We start from the raw sequence: 22,654 nt of genomic DNA, 5'->3' as shown, positions 1-22,654 counted from the left end.
TTAGCTGTCCAAGCCACATCGTGTTAAGTTTAAAGGGCCTTGGGTCTGACATCATTAATGCTGTCTGCCTTTCCCGTTTATCCCTGCAGCTTCAGGTATTTTCCTCTGCGTCACTTCGCATTGTGAAAGGAGGAGGCTTTGGGTGCAGCTGCAGTGGTTAACAATGCCAGATTTCATCAGCAGCATGTGAAATCCTGGGAGGAGGGCTGGTGCTGGCATTGGTATAAATCCAGTCCTTGTTAATGGGGCACCTGCTGCTTTCTGCTCAGCTGGGAGAGCTTCTCCTGGAGTGTTGGTGTACATGTTCATCATGTAGTAGTTGAGTGTCTCACCTGCACATGATGCAATGCTGTGTTAATTTTCTGAGGTCGGCATTTCTTCTGAAGCCTGACAGGTTCTTGTTCAGCTCTTCAATGGAGCCTTTTATTAAAGCTCTGCCAAGTCCATCCAGTGTAATAAGTAAATGACCTTAACAAGATTGAGCTTTTTTGCAAAGGAGCACAAGTCTGTGTGTCTGTTTTGGTTTGGTTTTTTTTTTGCCCTTTTCAAATGTAAATCGTTTACTAATTGTCTCTGAAAATGCTGCAGTTCCATATGGCCTTTCAAGATGTCACCATAGTTCCTCTTCACCTGCCCTGAACAGATGCAGACCGGTTCACAGGTGCTCCCCATGCCATGGCCCTGCGCATCGCTGTGGGCAGGAGTACCCCGCACATCACCGCAGGCAGCAGTGAGCTGTGCAGTGCCCAGCCTTTGCCTGCACACGTGGCTCCCAGATAGGATGCGCTGGAGGTGGCATGCTGCGCGCACCCCAGCTCGGCTAGGCATCCAGCAAACAACTGTTACACTTGTGTTCTGTTAGCGTAGTGCTTCTGAAATAGTTAATTTAACCAAATGGTTAAAATTTAAATGTCTGATTTTTAATTCATTAGGGTTTTTTTATCATATGCACATCAGGATTCTCAAGAAAGCACTTTAACTCTTTAAACAGCTAGGTCTTTTACATGAATAAATGTGTATGAGTTATTTCCTGGGTAACTTTGGAGATACCAGACCAGCATAAATGCAGCCCTCTAGGTATGTGTCTGCTAGGAGTGGAGAGAGGTAAGCTTTTAACTTAGGTGCTGGAATGGCATACTGGATGCTCTGATGGGTATACAGGCAACCTTGATTCCTGATGTAAGCACCTTGCTTAGGCTTTGCCCTGCCTGTTGTGTTCACTGTATCCTTCCATTTCTTTCCAAACAGGGGTTTTTTGAAGAAGAGGAAGGTAAAGAGTATATCTATAAAGAACCCAAATTAACCGGCTTGTCTGAGATCTCTCAAAGGCTGATGAAACTTTATGCAGACAAGTTTGGAATAGATAACGTGAAGATCATCCAGGATTCCAACAAGGTACGAAAGATGTGCAGTTTTTGGACGAGGGGGAGCACTGAGTGCACGGTTCATGTTTTGGGAGCTGTGTTTTTAATGAATGTGAACTGAGTGTATGTGTAAATTACTATGACCTAGTTTTACAACCAAAAAAAGACCCTCACCTTATAGTGTGGCAGGTGCTGTATGGAAACGACAATGTTACAGCAGGGCATCACAGTCAGTGGGAAAAGAGCATATTCCAGCATATGCCTGCAGAGAGCATGCAGATGCTTACTGCAATGCGGAAGCAGGTTGTTTTCTCTGTCATTTAGCTTTCATTCATTTTTGCCAATGGCTATATTCAAAAGTCCTACTGTTCTTAGGGCCGCTTTGTTAAATATCTTTGTATTAATCTGTGGTCTGAATATTACATTTGGAAGTCTCAGTTTTAATCGGTATTGCTATGATAGATAAAAGCATCAGAAATATAATGGATGCCTTGGAAGTTCATCACACTTAACAGAATTTTATTATGTTTGCCAATGTTACACAGGTCAACCCCAAAGACCTGGATCCAAAATATGCGTATATCCAGGTGACGTATGTCACGCCTTTCTTTGAAGAGAAAGAAGCTGAAGATCGAAAGACTGACTTTGAAATGCATCACAACATCAACCGTTTTGTGTTTGAAACACCTTTCACTCTCTCAGGAAAAAAGCACGGAGGTGTAGAAGAGCAGTGCAAGAGGCGCACGATCCTGACAAGTACGTTTGCTCAGGCTGCTTCCCGCCTCCCATTCCACCTTTGCCAGTTAAGCCCAGCAGTGCGTTTCATGTGCCAGGTTTTCTGCAATCAGTGGGCACAGCATGTTGTGCAGAATGAGAAGTAATCTTTTCAGTGTGTCCATTGGCAAAGTATGTGCTTTCTTACAATCCTGCTGACCATCCTAGGGAAAGTTATTTTCATTTGTGGAGTCATCAGCTGTCTTATTTTTCCTTATTATTGACATCTTAACTGTTCTTGCAGTGAGGTAATTTGGGAGTGGTTCTGCTGGAGGCAGCTTAGCACTCAAAACTGTTGTTCTTTTAATAATAAACAAGTCAAAGAAAAAGCCAAGTAGGGTGCCTATTCTGCTAAGAAGAGTAAAACTTAGCAGATATGAATTTTTGTTCAAAATGAGAGTAAGATACATTATATAGAATTTTTTAAAGTGAGAGGTAAGATTTCATCTCATTGGGCACAATCAGTGTTTTAAGACAGGAATGTCAGGAGTACTAGATATGTCTGTTCTTACGGAGTCATATTAAACAGAAATTGTCTAGTTCCTTATCATGATTGAAATCTCTTTTTAAAGAGGCATCCTTCATAAAACTACTACTGAAACTTGACCTGTCTGAATTTTGGCTGGGAGTATGAGAAACTGTCTGAGATGGAAGCGTTATTGTCATGGGCAGCCGTGAGCAGAGAGGCTGATGTTCACAGCAAATGCTCCTGAGTGACAGAAAATCCAGTTCCCCACCAACTTCAGTGCATCTGCTTCCTCCAAAGGGCAAAGTGAAGAAAGCTGCTCACAATACAGGCATAGTCGCCTAAGTTTTGTTCTGGCAAGTCAGGAAAGAGGCACTGATGTCTGAGGGCATCTTGTTACATGACACAGCTTTGCTTGCAAGAAGAAGAAAGGAAGAGTAACTTGTGTGGGGGTTTTTTTAAGTGCTTGAGCAGCAGTAGGTGTTTTGAGATCTGTATTGAAGCAAGTAGTTTCACTGACTTGAAAGTGCAGCTGTTATGGTATGTCTGGCAAAAACAGAGAGGGTTGTTCTTCCAGCAGAATATTTTCCCTAGGTTATTACATGCTGTCGTCAGCTCCCACCGCTCTCAGCCTGGCTCCATCTTCCGGCGTTAGGAGGGAATTTGATGACCTTCTCTTCTCCCCTGCTTTTCCCTCTGGCACCTGCCTCACCTCAGTGCTTTTCTCTAAAGGAAGCATCGTTCCCCCCCACACCATAAAGTCATATACTTTCATTGCTTCCTACAGAAAAAGAAGTGCTTTTAGTTTGAAAAGAAAGCAAGACTTACCAGTATGACTGGAGGAGCAGTGGAAGTGAATTGTGCTTGCACAGAGGTACTAGGTGGCTGGAACGGTACCCGCTCAGCATCTCTGCTCCAGAGCCTGCTGCCTGCATTGCGCAGAGGACAAGTGCAGTCTGCCTGCGGTCTGTGGATTGCTGGCGCTCTTGCTGTGCCTGGTTGTGACTCGTACTTCCAGCTCTGGAAGTCCTGGGTTTCCTGCTTTCCAAGGAGACAGCCACCCTGTAAGCTGGAGCTCATTTAGGTCTGAGCTGACTAGCAGCAGATGCTCACCGGAGGAGGGCATACACGGCGTTTGGGAGGCCTTCCAAAGTGTGTAGGGCAATTGGGAAAAGATTGTTAGCTTACATCAGACTTAATGCGTCATATCGGTACCTTTGCTAGACTCCCTGAGATCCGTGAAAAGGCCTTGACTGGAAGGAAGGGGTTTTAACGATGAATAATTCCTCTGTCAACTCCTATAGCAGTATTTAGGTTGAATACTAAAAGTAATTCCTTCCTTCTTTAAGGATGACGTTTTCATAGTAGTTCATCTATGGGTGAGTGATACCCAATTGAGCTAAACTAGAGGCTTCTGCCTCTAACTTGAAACATGTTTGATGGGATGTTTTGAGCTGTTTGAAGTTCAGTACAGGTTTATCATTTGGTGCCTGTAACTCAGAAGAAGAAATTTGTGGATTCTAAAATCTGAGCAGTGAGAGCTTTTTGCCACATGGATGTGACAGAGCTCAGTAGCAAACAGTGGTGAATTCAAAAGGAAATGCTCTTCCAGTGCCAGGTACATCAAAATTCAGTTTGGACCTGCTGTGTCACTTTCGCTCACTTGGTGATTAAAACTTAATTTGTATGAATTGATAAAGAGATTGACAAAGTCAAAAGTTAATACTTTGACTTAATTGTTTTGCTTTCTTAAATACGCTGTTGTTGTGAGTTTCTCTGATACATTTCTCACTTTCGAGTAGCCAGTCACTTGTTTCCCTACGTGAAGAAGCGTATTCAAGTCATAAGCCAAACCAGCACAGAGCTGAACCCTATCGAAGTAGCAATTGATGAGATGTCCAAAAAAGTCTCAGAGCTCAATCAGCTTTGCACAATGGAAGAAGTGGACATGATCCGACTGCAGCTCAAACTCCAAGGAAGTGTCAGTGTCAAGGTAATGACAATTTTCCTTTTTCTTTTTTTTTTTTCCCCCAATGCATCTACCTAAATTTTTATTCTGATTTTCATCATTCCAGACATGTTTTGTCTATCTTATATTTCTGGTCATCTCTTGTATTCCAGTGCCGTTGGAGCCTGCTCTAAAAATGTAAGGGAATGGAAAGTTTTCCACTGATGTTGATGACTGCTGGATTTACGTGCAAATATAACTATTTCAGTCAAATCTTCTCTAAAAGTGTTAAGACCTTTCTAACAAGACCGTCACGTGTCACTTGAGAATACAGCCCATCACACAGCCAAGCATGCAGATACTTTAAAGGGAGTTTTGTTAGGATTAGTTTTGTCATTTCCTATTTAGAAAAGTTGGGATTGGTGAGACGTGTATATTTCTGGTGCCCTCATTAAAATGTCTTCAAACATATAGCTTTCTATATGGTTAACTACTTGAGGACTTTCAGAGGCCAGCAGGGATCTGCTGGGATCTTTGTGTGAGGCTGACCAGCTCCCTTTTCTTCAGTAAAACTCTTCAGGTTTCATCCAGGTGACAAGAGGAGTGAGGCGATGTTCTTCACACAGCCTTGGTTGCCTGAGGCCAGTCTACAAGCCTTGGAACACAAGAGAAAATGACAATAAACTGCTTGTTCTCTGCACCTAAGCTGTGTATTTTTCCCCCAGGTAAATGCTGGACCAATGGCCTATGCTCGAGCTTTTCTTGAAGAGCCAAATGCTAAGAGATATCCTGATAATCAAGTTAAGCTTCTGAAGGAAATCTTCAGGTAAACATTAAGTTTAGACTTTCCACCCTCCGCATAGTATGAGTAGATGTGACATGAAATCAGGCTGAATTGAACCAGGCTAATTTACATCTGCATTTACCCTATCTTACAAGTCATTCCCAAGAAAACGTTTACTGAAGTTTTGGGCTATCCTAGTAGCCTGCGTTCCTCTTGATCTGAGGATGAGTTCTGAAAGTCACTGCTAACAAGGTGTAATTTGCAAGGGGGACAAGAGGTACAGTAGTGTGTGTGTGTATATAGATAGATAGATTTTTTTTCATTACTACAAAATTTGTATGGTTGTTCTTTGTGTTTTTGTGTTTGTAGGCAATTTGCAGAAGCATGTGGACATGCTCTTGATGTCAACGAACGCCTTATTAAGGAGGACCAATTTGAATATCAGGGAGAGATGAAGTCTCATTATAAGGATATGCTCAGTGAGCTCTCTGCAGTTATGAATGAACAGGTTAGATCATCTATTTTGGTGCTGGTTGGGCTGAATGAGGGTGGCTAATTGTGTCTTCTAGTGACAAATGAAGCTGTAGAGCAAAATACTGGAAGTAAAACCTAGCAGTGCAACAGTCACTGAGAAAACATAGTTTACTCTTCCCCCCCTCCTCTTTTTTAAATCCAGCTGTATTATATATAATGAATCTGATTGATCAGCGAAGATTTGTCTTCTGTCTTGCTGCATGTTGAAAAGTGGAATGTTCATGAGGCTAAATGCAGACTGAGGTCTAGAGGCATAGGAAGATAATCAGTTAAACCAGTGTTTTATGCTTTGCTTGCTTTGTCCTACAGCTATGATGTATTTAATTAAAACAGTAAATTGCTTTTAAGACCTAGCTTGTAACTGGAGGAGGTATCTTTGTAGTTTCTATTTGTATTCAGCTTTCAGAGCAAGGGTTATTTCTTTTTTTTTTTTTATATTTAAGTACACTGTCAAAACACATGCCATGTATTTCAGCTGTTAGCAGCTTCAGAAGGATGAGCATGCATGGCTACATTATATGAAATGCATCCCAAAACACTGAACTGGACTTCAGTGCACACTTGCAGCTATTCTATTGCTGTGTCTATGCAGATTTTTTTTTTAATTATGTGTTCTGTTTTAATTTAAATATTGAGTGATTCTGCATACTAAAGTGCAAATTAAATCATGCTTAATTATTTCTCTGCATGCTTGTGTGTAGGCCACCTTAGATTGCATCTGAGAAATACTCTCTAAGAGTTGCACTGCATTTCCAGGTGCCTATAGCACACATAAGCACTGTTTGTGTACAGAGTTATTTTGTTTAACCGTCGGTATCCGTGATGGCATCTCACAGAAGTGTCTAATTGGCACCCCATTAGACCATGCTGTATTATTCATCTTCACATGTGAGGAGAATAAGGATTACCAGAATTTTTGGCCCATTGTTATACTTACTGTGGAATTGAGCTAGTTTTTCACAGGGTGTAAAGCTGTGTAATTGCTTTGAAGGCTTGGTGTATGCCAGGGTGGGGGTCGAGCTCAGTGGTGGTTGCTGTTTTGTCAGTTGTGCTCCCTTCCTGTTTAGGTGTAGAAAGGTTTGTGAACCTCAAGCATTCCAGTAATTTTATCATAACTAATATTGATCACTGTTTTTTATATTAAGTATGTAAGTATTAAGGGTATCATTTGTTACTCAATGTTCATGCCTCTCCCATGGAAGTTATTTTGGCCATCCAGTCAATGTGCATAGGCAGTACCATATGTCTTGTGTGAAGTACCGTTCCCCGCAAGAATGGAAAGTGTATAGTCATCTTAAGTGAGGCATGAGCAGCCCATGAGTTTCAGCATTCATAAAATACGTGGTGAGTTCTATTAAATACTCACACCTGTATCACACCTTATATCAGTGAGCTCTGAGTTTTCTTCATGTAAATTAAAAGACTAAATAATAGAAAATTACTTGTACATAACAATGTTAATATGTAAAGTTAAGAGTTCATCCAGCAAAAGTCAAAATCATCATCTGTTTAACCAAAATCATCTGAATTTGAAAGTCCACACTGAAAACCAGTCTCCCACTTGCAGCCCTATGGGACAGCCTTATAAGCGACAGCCCAGTTTTCCAGGCAGTGTGGCTTTTTGGGAAAACTCTGCTCCTCTTGCAATGAATGCATGAACTCCCTACTTCTCAGCAGAGTGTTGCCTCAGAGAAATCACATGCTGTAAACTGTGGCTGAAATATTTATCTCACAGTTGGAAAGCTTGAGGTTGTCTTGTAACTGTGCTGTGTGCTTTACACCAGTAAGACTTGCCGTCTTTCCCGATGTGTTCAAGAGGGCTTTGTTTGCTCACCCACTGACAGTGACTCTTTCATCACCATATGTTTTTCTCTTTTTTTGTTTTGTTTTGTTTTTCTTTTCTGACAGCTCTGTCATGGTCCTTGCTTATACAGCTTCTCTTCTTCCCTGTCTAACATTTCCCTCAATACTATAGCCAAAAATGGTATGTTCATTTTTCTTACATCTATTTTTTCTTTTAATGTCATGTACTTTCCTCACTTGCTGGTTTTTCTATTTGGTATGTTTGTTTAGTTTCATGTCTAATGACTCCCTTGCTCAGGGAGTTTAAAAAAAAAAAAAAGACAAGGTATATGTGTCATGTAATGTCCATGAGCAGTGTTGAGACGCATGTTCTTTAGGATCCTAGTCGTGAACTTCGGGAGGTCAGTGGGGCAGCTGGACAAGAGCCTCCTAATGCAAAAGCATGTGCCAGTAGTAGCAAAAGTGGCCGGATGGAAGGGCCAGGTACAAATGGCATAGAAAGGTACCAATTAAGCCAAGCCCCTCTTGTCCCATGAGTGTGGTCCCCTTCTCACAGTCCTGCCCACCACGCTGCTCATGGCCGTACTGTGGGACACAGACCGAGGCCACGCTGGGGTGCAGTAGAGAGTGTGCAAGCCTGGATGCGCGTGGTTCAGAAGGACTGGTTCAGCCCAGTGCAACAGCAGCCGCCCCAAGCTCTCTTCTTCTGACACCCCTGGGGAGAGCGTTGGATTTGAGTCATGGCTGGGTGAAGTCAGCAGTCTGGGCAGACAGTGTGTGCCGCAGCCTGCCTGTGCTCTGCCGTGCTGCCCTGCTCTCTTTGCAGCTTCCCTGGCTTTGCTGGGTGCTGCCAGGGAGTGCCTGAGTCCCGGTGCCCTTCCTCCAGCCCGCAGCGTGGGAGCAGCTCCTTTCCAGAGCTGCCTGAGTTGCTGGTTCAGGCACTAAAGCTGTACATGGAGGCAGCATGGTCATGTCTGCCCAAGTAATAAATGTGGTGTGGTTGACCTGCAACCCTGACCAGGGATAACTGGCGGTTGATGGCATGAGATTACGCCTGGAGCTTTGTGAAGGGGAGAGGTTTCTATTCCACCGCTGACGGCTGCATGGTCAGTGGGGATGGCCCATGTCTCTGCTGTGGATGATTCAACATAGTGCCCCATGGAAGAAGGCAGGTTTTCAGTCTGTATTTATAGTAGTAAGTAGGAAAAATAGCTATTACCAAGGCTAAAAAGAACTTCTTCAGAAAAAACTTCCTTCTTGCTAAAGCCTATATGTAGGACAGGGCAGAGCAAGCTTTTGCCACTGCTCCTCCCCGAGAGTGCAGCTCTGCCTACAGCATCATCCTGACAATTGGTCCAAACCCTGCTAATGGACATATTTTTTTCAGCTGCCGTATGTGTGAAGCTCGGTGGGGATGCTCCATGCCCCAAATGACTGCGTGGGCAGAGCTGGGGCTGGTCTGTGCCACAGTCAGTAGGTGCTAGTGCAGGTGTCTGCTGAGTTTATAAAGTGTAGGCGACTTCTCAGTTGTGTTTGTATGAGAGTTGTTAGGGAAACAGAGTTCAGGGAACCCCGTGAAGCACCACTTGGCAGAAGCTGGTGACCCCAGCCCAGCCCTGTTTTTCCCCCGAGCTCAGAGGACATCCTGCTCCTCCCTGCAGCCTCCGGTCACTTCTGGGTCCCCAGGCAAAGGTCCTTTTCCTCTGTCAGATCCTTAGCATCATTGGGTAATAAATAAAAAATGCGAAATCCTTGGTTAGACAATGAACACTTCAGACACCAAACTATTCAGATCTCTCTCACTGTTGCATTTTTTTCTTTTTTTTTTATGAGAAGATTGCATACAAGGAGGACTCAGCAAAACAGCAAGGAATTGAGCGCACTTATTCACGAGTCATCAATAGAGCCAGCTCGTCTGTGCCAGCAGCAAACACCCCAGCAAATCCTGATGCTTGACTGCGGCGTGGGGAACACATGGCCTTGGGAAGACCTGGGGCGGCTGGGGTTTTTTTTGTTCTTTGGGGTTTTTTTTTCCTTTTAGATTAATAGTACTGAAAATTAATTTGATCACGGACAATGCCAGGAAAAGGATTTGTGGCTTATGATTTTAATTTATTGGAAGTCTTCACGGTGTTATTTTTTAAAACTGCAAGCTTGATTTTTTTTTTTTTGCCTGCCCCAGTATTTGCACATTCCCTATCTTTGTTTTTGTTGTCGATTTTTGGTTTTGAGCAGCCTTTATTAAGCCAGGCTGATTATGAAATTCCCATTGAACAGATAGGTACGCAGCAAACCCTAAGTTTGCTTTAAATTATAATATATCTAATACTAAGTCCTAGTATACATATATTTTAAAGGTCAGAGTGGATGTTTTATAACATTTAAGTATATTGCAATTGTAAATAGAAGATGTGTAAAATATGTCATTTTTACAAAATTTAAAAAATATCTTTTTAGTTAATTATGACAGTACTAAGAATATGGATAACATTTCAGTTACCATTATATTAAAATATTTGTGTATGTGTATAAAAGCATCCATAAAATTTTCTCTTTGAAGTTCTGTGCATTGGTTCATTCCCATGTCAGCACTTTCCAGAGCGGTGGAGATCAGGATGCCTCCTGCATCCCAGCTGTCTGTTGTGTTGTGGTTGCTGATAAGGATGCTTACGACCATCTGCAGAACGTGGCTTCAGATTCTCTCCATGGCCCCAGACTGAGGCCACACTGGGAAACAGAGGCTCGGTGTAGTCCTCCTGCTTGAGGCCAAGGAAGCTCTGCTCTTCCTTTGAAGTTTGTAGTCCCAGATTTTGCACGGGCCCTGTTTGGAAACCACGTGCCTCTAGTGAGATGTTTGTTTCGGTTTCTGAGGTGGAGCAGTTTTGCCAGCTCTTACGAGTTCCCTTTAACGTCGGCATTCCCACACTCCTTCATGTTCATTCCTTTGCCCATAGAAGATCCCTGCTTTCAGTGGTCCCTGCTCATTGTGAATGTATGTTAGGATCCCTCTCTTTTAGGCATGCGGTCCCCACAATTCCGTTAAGCTGTGGCTCATTTTCCCTGGAGAAACCCTGGTGATTCCCCTGAGGCCTCTACAGGTTCACGAGTGTTTGTCAGAGGCCAGCGCTATGTCTTGCTGCGTGGGGATACCAGGAGGGTTTTTCCAGTGTGTTGCCTCATTCTGCCCTACTGTCTCCTTTCCCTGTATCTCTTCCCATGACAGCCCCAGTTCACAACTGGTGAATCTCAAGTTGTAGCCTGGCCCTGCAGGTAAGAGCCAAGGGTGGCCTCTAAATTCACCCCATCTATACGTGCAAAGTGAAAGTGCCATCATCCAGTTTCTGCCTGCTTGCTGGTGCTGCACGTGCTGCCAGCGCTTGCTGCTGTGTCTCACTATCAGCAGATCCGGGATTTTTCAGAAGAAATCTTTGCTAAGGGTTGAAACCCACACAGTGTTCTTTCCTGGCGGAGGAAGGAGGGGAGCAGTTGGGATGGGCCCTGCTCCAGCGTTGGTGCAGCGGCAGTGTAAGCCCGCACCTGGGACTTGATAATAGCTCAAGCTCTCGCCTGTGCGCTGCACACCAGCATCGACCGTGCGGCTGGACGGGGGGCCAGGCACCTTCCTCATCCTTGCCTTGAAAAGCCCAGCTCTGCTCTTCAGACACTGTGTCCTGGTTTCGGCTGGGACAGAGTTAACTCTCTTCTTAGTAGCTGGTACAGTGCTGGGTTTTGGATTTAGTGTGAGAATGATGTTGATAACACTCCGATGTTTTAGTTGTTGCTAAGTAGCGCTTATCTTAAGCCAAGAACTTTTCAGTCTCCCATGCTCTGCCAGCAAGCAGGTGTGCAAGGAGCTGGGAGGGAGCAGAGCCGGGGCAGCTGACCTGAACTAGCCAAAGGGGTATTCCATACCATGGAACGTCATGCCCAGTATATAAATGGGGGGAGTTGGCCGGGAGGTGTGGATCACGGCTCGGGAACTAACTGGGCATCAGTCAGCAGGTGGTAAGCAATTGCATTGTGCATCACTGGGGTTTTTTCCTGCCCCCCCCCCTTCCTTTTTTTTGTTGTATTCCTTTCCTTTCCTCCTCCTCGCCCCACTGGGAGGAGGGGGGGGGAAACGGCTGCGTGGTGCTGAGTTGCTGACTGGGGTTAAACCACGACACACTGCACTGTTCAAAACCAACAGTCTGCTGAAAGGAACGATTTCTGGCCCAAATTTTAACCTGCTTTATACTGTATATGTAGTGGTAGATGAAGTTACCTGCTCATTTGTATATATGGGAGGAACCAGTCAATGGCGACAGCAGGAATCCGCAGTACAGAGGAGGTAAGTCTGAGCATCGAGCCCTCTTGTCCCTTGGTTTGTTGGTCTCACTGGACTCATTTTGCATTTACTATGATTTGTGTTTATGGATGGGTACTTCAGAAGCCATCAAGGTGATTCGGAGACAGACTGTTTCTAATTATTGTTCACAAGAATTGAGCAACTAAATCTGTTGGGCATCTTTGGGAATAACTAGATTGCAAAAGTGTGGTTTGCACCGAGGGAATGTTGCAAGCTGACACTAGGCTGGTCTGAAGCCAAGCTGTGGTCTGTAAAGCAGAGGTAAGGAGATCCCTGGATTGTTTTCTCAATAGCTTGCACACACAATGAGTTTCATGTGCAAGTCTAAGGGTTGTGGGGTTTGGTTTGTTTTAAGCCACCAGCTCTGCAGCCTCCTCTGGGGGTTTGAAAATCCAGCCCATATTCTGGCTGTTACCTTATTGCTGGTGCTAGAGGTGCTCAGGCTGGAGTGTAGCTGGGTCCTTATTCCAGATGGCTCTTCTCCTGCTGTGTTCAAGCCCTTTCAACAGTCACATGAAAGCAATTAGCAAACATTAGCTTTGAACCAGGGCTGCAACAGGGAGAGAAAACAAAGCATTAAACCGTGGATTGTCCCAGCGTTTGAGGGGAGAGAACGAGAGAAATGCAGAAGGCATGTGAGGCTGTAGGATTATTACAAAGATGGGGTTTGGCCCTTCACTGCCATAAAATTCAGCGACCAAAACTGCAGAAGTTAGATGTGTCAGCGCTGAATCCTGCATCCACCCCCATCCATGGGCTATGAAACCCTCACAGAACTGAACAGTGCTTCCAGCACTCATGCCTGATGGGCATTGCATGCCACAGAGCAGGCACTGTAAGAAAGGGCTCTTTTCATACAATGGCTGCTTTTCAAACTCTTAGGATTACATGAGGTCTACACCAATTTTTTTCTGCCAAAAGCTCCACTCTGAGGCTCCTTTTGTCGAAGGCAACCACAAGAACATGGTCGGCTGTTCTCGGAGCTGAGGTTTTCTCCAGTAAATTATTTCACAGGGTATTCTTACAGCTTGGTTTATTTTTCAGTCACTTTTGAAAGTGATTCTCTGTACTTGCTTCATTTCAAATACTAGGACAATTTTAAAATAACGACACAACAAACATCCGTCACTTGCTTTCTTTCATGCACAAATAATCAGCTCAAGGCAAGTAAAACACACAGAGAAGAGCAGTTCAAGGAGGGAGACAAGTACAAAAGCAGATGCGCTTTGCCACTGCTGACACTCCTAGGTTTTATTTCTGCTGCAGGATGGGCAGGGCCTCGGTGGCCTGAGCACAGATGTCCCAGGGGACCGGGCAAAGGTGGCAGTGAGAAGTGCTGCAGTCAAAAGTGTTAATTATGCTGCTTGAAGAAAAGAAATAAAGATGGACAGGGAAAACAGCTGCTGGTACTTCTTCACATCTTTGTCTAAGTCCTTGGTAAGTGTGGAATTACATAGGTGTTTACAGATGAACTTTGACAAGGACTGATTTTTAGGCTATGAGCAAGATTATTAATAACAGGCAAAAAAAATAAGGCATATGTGCAAGTGTTTGATTTAGGACTATTGTTGGTATCCTTGCTGATGCTCAGCATGTTCAACTCTCACATTCAGATTACTTGCATAAGAGGAAAATGTATGGTTTTCTCCATTATACCTTCATGGCAAATAGTTCTGCATAAGAAGACTTTTAAGTGCAGGCTGAGAAGCTACGATACAGAAGAGGAATATTGTGAGGCAGCCGGAGCTGGAGGAGAGGCAGGTGGCAGAGGGGGAGGTTTGGGGCAGCACAAAGCCCTGCAAGGGAGCGGGATACAAGGGGCGGAAAGGCAGAGGGCGAAGCTGAGCTCGAGGAGGCTCTCATCCCCCTGCTGCTGTAGGCAAAGCTGGTGAAAGATTCCCTTTCATCTGAGGAAGGAGATCTTCCTGCGCTCGAGCTACTTTAAAAACTTTTTAGAGTGCAAAAGAAATTATTTATGTTGGTTACTTAGTGGAAGCTATCCCAACACCCCAAAAAGAGTTAAGCATTATACATATTTTATGTTTAATCACATCTTTAGTGACACCCAACCACAACCTTAGGCTTAAATTTCAATTAGAGGGAGATGTATTAAATGTTTAATAGGAATCATTCCTTACAGGGTAATTATATCTTAACATTCACTGGAGAGATGTTACGTTATCAACGTAATGTTGATCTGAACAGAGATGGTTTGGGTTGGGTTTGGGTTTTTTTTTTTTGTGGCTAATATCCAAATGAGAAACAGGAGGATGATCTGTACCATCCGTACTCCAGACATGCCGCCTCTGTGCTGCCCAGCCATGGGCCTGGATCTGGGAAAAAGTGAAATTACATTCATGTGTAGCTTTGAACATGGATTTTTGGATCTCAGTATGAAAAATGTTGTCCCACGTGCTGAGAAGCATCAGGCTGCATGTACCTTTTACTTCAGTTTTGAACATCTTTAAAACTGGTAACTGACTACTCGCTATTTCAGCTGTAACTAATATGGGAGGATGAATCTTCAAGACAGATGATCTATCAAGGATATCTTAAAAGTATCTGCTATGGATTTGAATGCATTTACCAATTTTTAACAAGTTTGGTATGCATGCGAAAGATTTTTCTTGTAATATTTAGTTTATTGCAAAAATAATCAGTTACGCATTCACAACAAGCAAATTAAAGCTATGAAGTGAATTTTGAACCCAGACAGTTAAAATCAAAGGATGTTAAAATCAAATATCGAATGAGAACAGAGAAATGGGATTTTGAGAAAAGCATCCAAAGCTGTAGAAGAAGAGAGGAGAAGAAAAAAAACCAAAAAACCAAACTAGAATGCGTTTCTCATTTAAGAGAATTGCACTGAGATAAAAAAAAATAATCCAAAAGACAAAGAGTAGCCAAGCCCATATAGAACTATGATCACGACCAGGAAGGACCTTCAGCTTCACCATTGCTGTATCCCCTCTGCTTTAGCACGAGCTGCTCGAGCAGGAACCACTTGGCACAGACCCGTCGGCCCCACACAGGTTTCCTGCTCCTCCTGTCCTCTCTTTGCTTTCTGGAGGCTGTGGCGCGGAGCAGGCAGAGTTTCTCCTCCAGCTCCCCTCCTTGCAGTAAGGGGTTGCCAAAGGGCCTGACGCGGCCGCACCCGGGACGTACCAGAAGGCAGATGAGCTGCTGCCTCTCCCGGGGCGGCTCCTGCACACAGCGGGTGTGCAGCGGGCCGTTAATTGGGGGCTGTTGGTTACTGGATGTCAGTTATGCTCAGGGCATGGCTGTGGAAGCACAAAGGGCTGCTAGGCCATGTAGGACTGCCTGCAGTTGTAGGGATTAGCGGTCTGGTTGTGTTGTCTGTTTCTACGCGTTATTTCCTCAAACCATTTTGACGCGGGAGCTGGAAATGCTGCCGACAATAACAATGAAACAAAGCACTCGTCATTGCAGCAGAAACTAATGAGCAACTAGAAGGCATGAACGCACCAGGCGCTACCGAAGCTCGGGGCTCTCGGGACTGCCTGCAGAGCTGAGTGGGCAGTGGCTGGAGCCACGATCTCCCAGCTAACCCTACTATAAAATCCTGGAGCTTTGCTGATGAAACATCGCTGCTGTGAGACAGAAAGGGGCAGCAAGAGCCAGCAAGCTATACTGACACCTAAAAGCCAACTGAGACAAAACAGAGTAATCGGAAATCTGATGTTCTTGGCTATTATTTTCTTTTTGTTATTTTTGGGGGGGGTTTTTTTGCTTTTGTGGTGGCCCCAAGTACGTACATCCTGACAAGAAAGGGCATGGCTCCCGCTCCGGTGAGCACAGCTGTGCAACAGCGGAGAAAAAAACTGCTTGCGAGTCTTTCAGGCTCCAAAATTGCCGTGAGTCAGCTCCTCTGCAGGAGAGCACCCGCTTGGCTTCTGCTCCTAGGTGAGCTCTCTGATGGGAACAGCAGGTCTGCCTGTGCAGGACAGAACATGGCTCACGAAAGAGATCAAAGCTTGAATGCAGATGTAAAGATGCCCAAAGCTAAGGACAGTGGGTCAGTGCTTCCCGGAGATCAGACGTGCTGGAGCAGTCCAGTTTCCAAGCTCAGCACCTGCCAAGGCCAGGGCTTTTGGATTGTTCCTGCCTCGTTACAAACCCCGTGTAGTGGCAATTCACACAGCTCTGCTCCCGCTGCCTGCTTCGGGGCTGGGTCAAATGTCTCCTGTACTGCAAACAGATAATCCTTCGTACTGGAAAACACAACTGAAATTATTTGCTAATTCAAACTGAGCAGAATAAATAATTTTAGTTGGGAAAAGCAGGGAAAACTTTGGGAAAGACGAAATTGATGTTTTCCTTTCGAAATGACTAAAATCAAGGATGTGCTGGAGTTTGCTCCAAATGAGGCTGGTCCCTCTGGCCATGCCCTCCCTGGGCACGCCAGCACCCACCGGGCTGCAGCAGCCCCTGATGGTGATGCTCACCTCAGCAAGGAGTGCTGCAAAACCCAACCCTCTTCTTCCCAGCGCACGTAGCAGCACGTACATCAGAAAGAAAACAGACACTCAAAACCATTATTGGAGCAGGGGCTGCGACGGGACGGGGTTCACCCCTGCGTGGATGGGGTGGTGATCCAGGCAGCCACCGTGGCAGGGTGGGCTTGCGGCCGGCAGCAGAGCACACAGACCCCAGCCCGGGCACCCACAGCTCTCCCCCGCACAGGGACCTTCCAGCACTTCTTTTGTTTGCAGTCCGCAGAGAGCGGCTCTGGGCAGCCGTCGGCTCGCGGGGCGGCTCGGGGAGGAAATGAGAACATTATTATTCTTTTCAAGAAAAGTCCAGCACAGTTTCTTGGTGAAATATTAGCTATGGAAAATATCAAGTAACTTTCCTACCTCCCAGGCATGTGTTGGGGTATTTGGAGATGGGAAAAAAATTAAAAGTACAGCGAAACCAGCAGGGTTAGGGGAAGGTTGTCGCAGTGTCTAGATTATCAGGCCAAAAGAGTTAAGTAGTTTTGAGGCAGAACGGTAAAAGCTCATTTGGGAGAGCCTCCTAGCTAGTAGGGTGTATGTCTCTTTTACACGTATAGCCTCAAGATTCAAAAACATTGGCACCCGAGCAGTTCTGGCTCACAGCACTGCAGGAGGAGGTGCTGCTGCCCCTGCAGGGAACTTGTGCCTAACAGAGGTTTGGGATCAATCCTGGGCAGCCACCCATGTCCCATGCCCTCGGGAGCATCCCTGAGGCCCAGTGAGGTGGGAGGTAGAGTAGTGAGTGCCCTTCAGGCCAGGAGTCGTAGTCTACATGGGATACGTGTGTGGTTGCTTGTAACACTTCATTAAGTTGACAACGTACAGGTATTTTTGGAAAATTCTCAGTAATGCAAAACTGCAATCATAATTACTGACTTTTCTGTCCAGGTTGTTGAGGTTCTTCATGCGGTTCTTAACTACTCACTAAACCAAGTATCTTGAAATTCTCAGTATGGACATGCCCCCCTGAACAGCAGCAAAGAAATGCACGTTTCCCTTTCTTCCAATTAATTACTCCCCAGCTTTATAGAAGATGCATTTTCTGTGTGCTTTTTAAGCTGTGCTCCCCATATGCTGTTTCAGTTAGCTATAATCATTCATTTTTGTCAGAGAACAGCTGTGAGGGTGTTACTTGCCCTGCAATATGTTTTCATGACCTGCAAATGCCACGTGGTGTTCCCTATAGTTCTGAGTCACGTTTTAGATGTATTTGCACAGATTGCATATGGTGTGATATCTTATAGCTACATAGAAACAAATATCCTCACATACATGTTATGTGGTATGTTTTGTTTTAGAAAAGAAAACTGAGTAAGAAATAATTATTATTTTGAATTTTAGGATGGATTTTTTGCTTGGAGCTGCTCTGTAGTCATGAGGCTATCTCCCATGGGTGATGGCTTGTTTTAATTTGAAAGCTATCGCAAGCTCTGTGCAGGTAACTGTGGGCCCAGTTGCATGCTCCTAGTTATGAAAATCTCCAGCTGAGCATATAGATTTTCTTGGATGAGGCATGGTTTTGTACTCTGTAGCATATGTTGTGCTTGCAGGGAGCTGGCGTAAACCAGATTAATTCTGATTATTCAAGACTAACTTGAGGATTAATTTAAAGGGAGAGAGATGTAGAGGCTTGGAAATGCAACACGGAGGCCTGAAGTGCTCTCTGAAAAGTTTGAAACATTTCTATAGCCTTGCTCCACTGCCAGCCCAGTCCAAAACTGTAGCCAAGGTTTTCGGATGTGACTCATGTATCTTAGAGTTTCTGTTTCCCATGTTCAATTTAAGCCTGGTTTTTTGAAAGTATTGAGCATCCCCTGCTGGAAATCAGACCCCTTTCAGAAACTTTGAATACTTAAAATCAAAGCAACGCTAATAGGATTATTGGGCTGTGTACGCCAAGCTAGAGGTTCAGCGTGTTGCACAGGTACTTGGCTTCCTGCAGCCACTGAAGCGAGCGGGGTGCTCACGGGAGTTTCTTTTAACAAGGCTTGTGTGGGATTTTCTGTCTACATGTGGGGGTTAAGGCACAGTCAGGCAAATGGGCCTTGCAAAAGAAAAAGGATGCTTAATGGACATTAACAAGTTAAACTATTACCTGTTAAATAGACTAATCAAATCACTTTCTTTGTGCCATCGTTATCTAATTAGATTATGAAACCTGAGAATGTTTTAAACATTAATTGATTTTTGCCATCTTGTTTTCTTTCTGGGAGGTTGTGCAGCTCGCTGCCCACAACCGCCTCGCTGCACCCAGCATGAGCAAAAGTCACTGCTCAGACGTGGTTAAAAGCGAGTGTTTAATTAGTCATGAGTGTAAGGCAAGATTTCATTCAAGCATAAAAAGCAGCCAGCTTAATACTCTCTCATGCCTGGCTACACGTGAGGCCGGTGAACGTTTCCACGGGGTCTGCCCTCACTGCTCCCCGCTTCCTCTCCAAACGCTGCTGGTCATGTCTGTGCCCCGAAGGGAGCCCGTGTCCCACTCCCACTCGGTTTGCTGCCACACTTCTCCCCACTTCAATGTCAAGGGGAGAGCCCTGATGCAGACTTGCAATCACCTTCTCGGGCTCATCCTGCCAATCCACTGGGTAATTTTCATTCTGCTGGGAAGTTGCTGCCCAAGCGCGCTCGGAAAAACAGCTTTGTACAGAAGTGACACGTGTCAGTTGCTGTTCACGGTCTGGCGAGATGCGGGCGGCCGGGAAGGCAGCTCCCGTGCAGGGAGGCTGCAGCCCAGGCAGCAGATGTGCCGGTAGGCGCAGGAGCATCTCGCCCTTGGCTAGGGCGGCTTTATGGGTGCTGCTGCTGTGCCCCCACAGAGTCGTGTGTGCGAGGGCACACTCTTGGCCCTTTTGCATGGGCGAGAAAAGGGTTTTCTTCACAGTGCGAGTGGGCTCCAGTTCTGGGGGACATCTGGAAGCGGGGAGGGCAGTCACCTGCCCGCTGGCATGGTAGCACTGGCAGCCCACTCACACAGGTGCCCCAGCACCGGCATAACTCGCCCTTGTCCTTCAGAAGGGGCTTAGGAATAGCAGAATTCAACTGAGCAATAGCTTGGAGCCAAAATTCACACTTTTCAAAATAAATACGGAAATTTTTCAACATTTGTAGTTGTGGGAATGTACCAAAATGGGCCTCCGGGTTCCTCTGTTCAGCTGCAGAGTGATGCCGGCTCGGAGGAGGGGCAGATATTCCCATGACTAAAACTGGGGGCACTCCAAACAGCCCCGCAACGAATTTAGCCAGTGAATAATTAGCTGATTGCTGCGATGAAGATCTGAGGCACTGCTGTAGAAATTGGTACAAGCTCCTGTACCTGCCTTTGCCATGGAAGCTCAGCTCTGGCAAGGAGTCCAGGCTGGCCCGAGGAAGGAGCGGTGGCCCTACGGGGACGTACCTCTCGGGTGGGGGCACGCAGGCTGGGGAGATGGGGCTGAGAGCAGCGCTCTCCCCAGGGAGAGCATGGCCAGGGCATGTTAGGAAATTGTATTAAACACAGATGTGATCAGCAAACTTTAGAGGCTGAGCTGTTTTGTCCAATTATTAGAACATTTTCAATTTGTGCCCCAAAATCTTCTCTGTCAAATCCTTCCATTACAAGAAGGATGCATTTCTCTGCGTTGCAGAGCATTTGCAGATGAAATTTGTTCAAAGCAAGATGCGACCTGGCCTGGCAGAGCAGCACCTGTGGGGACACTGATGCCAGCTACGGCGGCTGCCAGCATGCCGGGCTCGGGTGAGCAAGGGCCTTGCAGGCTGTGTTGCATGTCCCACCACATTCAAGCTGTTATTCAAGTGCTTGGAAGAAAACACATTCGAGTAGAGCATCAATGTCAAACTTTCTGCTGAGCCTCAAGCGGTAGGACTGGCCAAGTAAAGCATAGGGATAACTTACATGTCTAAAGGTCTAAAAGTCTAAACTTTGAGAAGAGTGGAAGCGGAGAAATAAAAATGGAAAACAGGGAAAAATATAAATTTACCGCTTGATTAAAATGGGGCAGCCACTGAGAATTAAACAAGGCGGCCAATATGGGATCAAATTTTGACATTAAATCTATTCAATCTCTTCAGATGTACAGGAGCAAAATGATCAAACAGTGTGTGTCAGCAAAACAGAATAAACACACTAAAAAACATTTCTTCTTTATTCATTTTTAAATCCACTGAAATATTCTTTTTTTACCTCCTTAAGTTGTACAGACAGATTCAGAAGAGAATTAGGCTCTTTTGCACCATAATGAAGCATAAAACATAAGTCAAAGTCAGATATCAAGCAAGGACTCAGGGCGCAGTGATGTTCTTGCACAGTGGCAATAGGAAGAATTTGGTATTGGCCCTGACTAGTGCTGCTGTTACGCTTTTGCTTGGTCATTTTTTATAGGATAAATAAATCCAGCGTTGCTGACATTCGTGGCTGCTAACAGCAAACCTTCCCTGGAGACTGCCGTGCTGACGGAGATCTGGGCTTCAGGCTTGGTGCAGGGATGGTGGAGCTGTGAGCTGCTCTCTTCCCCAGGTTTTCCTGTGAGTTACACATTGGGGGGGGGCAGGCTGCTGTGCTTCTCCTCCAGCCCATCCCAGTGAGGCTGGAGATGCAATGCAGCATTGCTGGTCCTCAGCCAAGGTGCCAGGGCACCGGTGTGATGTGGTGCCTCGTGGCTGGCGGGGGTGAAGGTGCGGCAGCTAGCAGATGCATCAGAGGGGGAGCAGAGCGTCATGGGGATGGAAGTCTATGGGTTCGGAGGAGTACGATGCCAGGCAAAAAGGAAGGGTGTTTGTTTATTGCTAAGTGGTAATAGAGACTTTCCACCTCCAGCCACATTCAGTCTTGGTCCTCTGCCTCCATCTCCTCCTCCTGAAAACTGAAACCTGTGGCAGCCCAGCCACGCTCTGTCCAGCATGTGTGGTGGGAAGGGGAAGCCTCAGCGCGGGGCAGCAGTCCCTGCCGTGCTAGTGCAGGGTGTGGATGTTACAGCACTGCTTTTGTGCACATTTACGGGAAGCTGAAGCCCGGTACTTGTGCTCTGCCCGTTGGGCTTAGCCCTGGAGAAGGGTGACTCCGTCTTTTTGCACAGGGGCTCTTGTGCCACTGGGAAGCATGACACACCTCCAGCTGCAGCGTGTTGTAGAAAATATCCACGCACTTACTGCTGGTATATTTTCAAGGACAAAATATTGTGATTTGCAAAAAAAAAAGTAATTTCATTTTACTGGAGTAGCAATGAGTCCTTTTTTGTTTTTTATCTCTCTAACCTTCAGGGCAGCAAGAGAGCAGATTTGGCAAGCAAGACGGCTAGAAAAACTGTTCAGCAACGGTGGTAGCTGTGCAGGTGCCATTTTCTGCTGATGGCACATTTCACAATCTACCTGCTCCGCTCACGGCGTAGCCCCTTCCCCAGGGATCCCCTGCAGCAGCCACATACATGCGCAAGTATCCCATGTCGCCGTGCTGGGCAGGGGCAGGGAGCTGCAGAATATCAAGTAGTGGCAGAATAAAGAGCTGAGCTCCTCCCGGTTTTGGATGAAGCTGCTCTGCAAGGCTTCTGCGTTTTGTTCACAGGTTTTCTGTTGCAACGCTACTTGGTATGCAGTTCGTACACTCCACTGAAACAGCACACGCTCCGGCAGTCACATACGGGTATTGCTGTGGGGCTGCTCGAGCCCAGCAGCTGCCAGAAACTCCACCTCTGTGTTTGGTTATTCTTCCTAGTGAAGAGGTTTGGATATGACTGAAGGTGAATACAATTTTACCCAGGTCCATGTCCTACGAAGCACAACTTGCCAAAGCAGCTCAGCTGTGAGAAACTTTGTCCTTTCTGTTAAATGACTTTAAGTTGAAGTGTTTCACATCGAGAACCACACAGCTATAGGTGTAGGAAGGTACATTGTACATACGGCCAGCCAAAATCTGCAGCCTGTGGGTGTGCCACGGCTAAGAGGCACCGAGCGTGTTTCCCACCCGTGGCACGGGGAGCAGCAGCACCCGGGAGCTGCCCAGCCCTGCCCCGGGCTGGCGGCCCCACGGGTCCAGCAGCACAGGCACATATCTTGCACCCCACCGAATTTACAAATCCAAGGTTGCGTGGATGGAGCTCTGTCTGCTTACAAGGAACGTG

The 22,654-nt window shown here is 45.7% G+C and overlaps 1 protein-coding gene across 3 annotated transcripts in view; it reads left to right on the top strand.

Moving 5' to 3' along the window:
* The window catches only part of DOCK10 (dedicator of cytokinesis 10), a 164,924-nt gene extending 154,710 nt beyond the window's left edge, over positions 1-10,214 (top strand). For all 3 annotated transcript variants that reach the window (XM_050902199.1, XM_050902198.1, XM_050902201.1), the window contains exons 51-56: positions 1,249-1,395; positions 1,910-2,120; positions 4,407-4,597; positions 5,278-5,378; positions 5,706-5,844; positions 9,510-10,214. In XM_050902199.1, the coding sequence (XP_050758156.1) occupies positions 1,249-1,395; positions 1,910-2,120; positions 4,407-4,597; positions 5,278-5,378; positions 5,706-5,844; positions 9,510-9,629 (909 nt within the window). In that variant the 3' untranslated portion in view covers positions 9,630-10,214. The remainder of the gene's footprint in view (positions 1-1,248; positions 1,396-1,909; positions 2,121-4,406; positions 4,598-5,277; positions 5,379-5,705; positions 5,845-9,509) is intronic.
* Positions 10,215-22,654: the final 12,440 nt, after the last annotated feature.

Source organism: Gymnogyps californianus, chromosome 10 (genome assembly GCF_018139145.2).
Source record: "Gymnogyps californianus isolate 813 chromosome 10, ASM1813914v2, whole genome shotgun sequence".
In the NCBI taxonomy this organism is placed as follows: Eukaryota; Metazoa; Chordata; class Aves; order Accipitriformes; family Cathartidae; genus Gymnogyps; species Gymnogyps californianus.
This window is presented reverse-complemented; position numbering and strand designations above follow the sequence as displayed.